The following is a 2,704-nucleotide window of genomic DNA, read 5'->3' as shown; positions in this document are numbered from 1 at the left end:
TTTTTTTTAGATGTGTTTGGATAAAAAGAAAATAAAAAAAATTAAAATGTTATAAAAAGATAATTTGATTCTTATACTATAAATGATATAAAAAATAAAGAGATAATATTAGAAATAAAAAAGAAATTTAATTTTTTTAACAAAACTAGACTGTCGAATTGGAATATTAATAGAGCTATATAATAACAAATAAAATATATAAGTATAAAAAAACTATTTCTTAATTAATTAATATTAATTATTTTTTATTATAAAATTATTTTTAACTCAGTTTTTAGAATTTAAAATGTAAGATAAAAAATAATTTTAAAAAAGTGAAAAAAATTCTTAGTTTAACTCTTATCCGTAGTTATTTAAAAATGAATAGAGTAAGTTATTAATCACTTCCGTCCAAATGAAATTTTAATCCCAAATTGGTAGATAAAATCATTAGTTAAGGTTATTGAAAAAGGTTCAACAACTAGTACTTTTATTAAAATATAACTAACATTTAATCATAAAAAGAAAAAAGATATAATTTCATACCATTAAATATAATTTTATATTATTAAAATATTAATAATAATTAATTATTGACTACAAATTATAAAATATAGTGCCCCTAATATTACTGTAAGGATATCCGATCCATCCTGTATTGGCTTGAGATTGAATATTTGGATGATATTATTTGAAGAATTCTTTTAACTTGTTCTGTTATGTAAAACAGAGTCTCTTCTCTTCTTATGAAAATACACATATTCAGAATCATTCTTTCTGTTAGATACACATATGCCCCTAATAAATGGGATTGATTCATTGTGTGAAGAATTTTCTTCTTCTTATTTAATTTTCTACCACATTGTGAAATCTGACATACATTGACAGCAAAATACATATATAGAGAGAGCTGATTAACAATATTAAGACACACATAAAACTCATCATGAAGAGAGTTTTATTATTCACATATCACTATTTATAGACTAATTAACAAGGAAAGCTTCTTCTTCATTCACTCCAATATATGCATCATCATGGTGGGCAGCGACGAGTGTAGTCTGAACATTTTGGCGCTGGCGGCGGCCGTGGTTTGAGGCACTCTCTGTAACCCCTATTAGGGGGACAGTTAACAGCAGGTTTATTAGGGTCATTAGTAGGAGCTGTTACTACTGTATATCTTGCTGCTTTCTCTCCTGCATTCATTAATCATTAGCACATACCATGTTATATTAGAAGAGAAATTCTTAAGTGCTTATACATATCAGAATATATAAATCATGTAATACGTGACACTATTTATAGGACTACTCATGCATATGAATTTTGGATTAATTAACTCTTATAATTTATGGCAAAACAAAAGAAACCTTTGATTTCACGAGCTGCTAGAGTTGAAGAGGGTAGGAAGGCCATGGAAGCCAAAAGTAAGAATGCAATGAAAATGGCCTTCATGCTGATTAATGGAAACTACTATTGTAGTTTATGTATATGTTGTCACTTATATTCGATCTCTTTAATTTCTTTTTTGCATGGCTATACATGCTATGCTGTTGTGTATTTATATTGCCCAAAAACCAGGTATGGAGGGGAGGGAAGAGATCCACTAAGGAAAAGTCTAGGACGCCAGCAGTTTTGTTGAATTTTGGCCAGCATGTAACCAGCAGAGAAATGTGAGTCATTGGATGAAATTTCACACCAATCTCACACCATTAAATCATCATTGATGGTTATTTGCTGGCTACCAATCACAAAAGTTGCTGGCCTCTAGCATTGCTCATCCACTAATGCATGTAGATGTTAAGTCTAATTAAATAAACATAATAAATAAATTAGAACTTAGAAGACTTGGTCAGTGACAATTGACATACATGACTGGTCAATAATGACATTTTAAATATGTCCCGTTAAATGATACTTTACTCCCAATTTGTTAGATAAAACTATGTGATAGTTTTCAGTTTGTCATGGTGCTATGTGTTAGTTTTTCTATTTTTCATTTGATGCGCTGAAACCTAACGCGTTTTGCATCATCCTATAATCATAACTGTTCTCTTAATTATTATTCACGTGTCAATATAAAAAATAGTTATTTTTGTTAATATAATATATTATATAATTAGATGCAATAAAAATTAATTTTTAACTGATATGCATCAAATATATGTTTTGAGCTTTAATTTTCAGGGGATGTTTAATAAATCTACAATAATAGGTTAGGATTTGTTCCAAAATTTTTTATTTTTTTTTATAGAAGAAAATTGGTTAATTGACGTCGATGTTAAAGTTCACCCGTTTGTGAGTCTTCTTTGCAAGTCTTCGGCTTTGTCATTTTATTAGTCAATGGAAAAATATCTACTAGACAATATATAGGAGTAATATCATACCCCAATGATATGACTAACCATTTATTAAATTGAACTTTAAATTTAGTTTACTTTTATATAATATATATTTATGAAAAATATTATTATTTAATATTTTTTATCACATTAACTAACACTTTGAATATTTTATTTTTGTTATTTAAAATATTATGTTAAAATCTTAAATCTCTTCTATGATATTTAAATTTTACCTATAGAATTTAAAAAAAAAGTGAATTTTACCTTGTTTTATCTCTACTTTTGTATAAATTAAACAAAAATTTCATAAGCACCAAATAATTTCTCTGAACTTAGATTGAATTTTAAGTTTATACTTTTATCTTGTAAATACTTTAAAT

At 26.7% G+C, this 2,704-nt stretch overlaps 1 protein-coding gene across 1 annotated transcript; it reads right to left on the bottom strand.

The window, feature by feature from the left end:
• Positions 1–637: 637 nt before the first annotated feature.
• LOC107486503 (uncharacterized) lies at positions 638–1,513 on the bottom strand. Its single transcript, XM_052261012.1, has 2 exons — positions 1,350–1,513; positions 638–1,175 (listed from the first exon to the last, which is right to left on the bottom strand). Exons 1-2 carry the CDS (start codon positions 1,432–1,434, stop codon positions 1,015–1,017), a joined length of 246 nt encoding a protein of 81 aa, XP_052116972.1. The 5' UTR covers positions 1,435–1,513; the 3' UTR covers positions 638–1,014.
• Between the last annotated feature and the right edge of the window lie 1,191 nt (positions 1,514–2,704).

This window comes from Arachis duranensis, chromosome 4 (genome assembly GCF_000817695.3).
Source record: "Arachis duranensis cultivar V14167 chromosome 4, aradu.V14167.gnm2.J7QH, whole genome shotgun sequence".
NCBI classification, from domain to species: Eukaryota; Viridiplantae; Streptophyta; class Magnoliopsida; order Fabales; family Fabaceae; genus Arachis; species Arachis duranensis.
This window is presented reverse-complemented; position numbering and strand designations above follow the sequence as displayed.

Coding starts and splice junctions, on each gene's coding strand:
- LOC107486503 (XM_052261012.1), bottom strand. CDS start 1,434: ATGAAGGCCATTTTCATTGCATTCTTACTTTTGGCTTCCATGGCCTTC. Junction 1,176..1,349: donor AGCAGCTCGTGAAATCAAAG/GTTTCTTTTGTT, acceptor TAATGAATGCAG/GAGAGAAAGCAGCAAGATAT.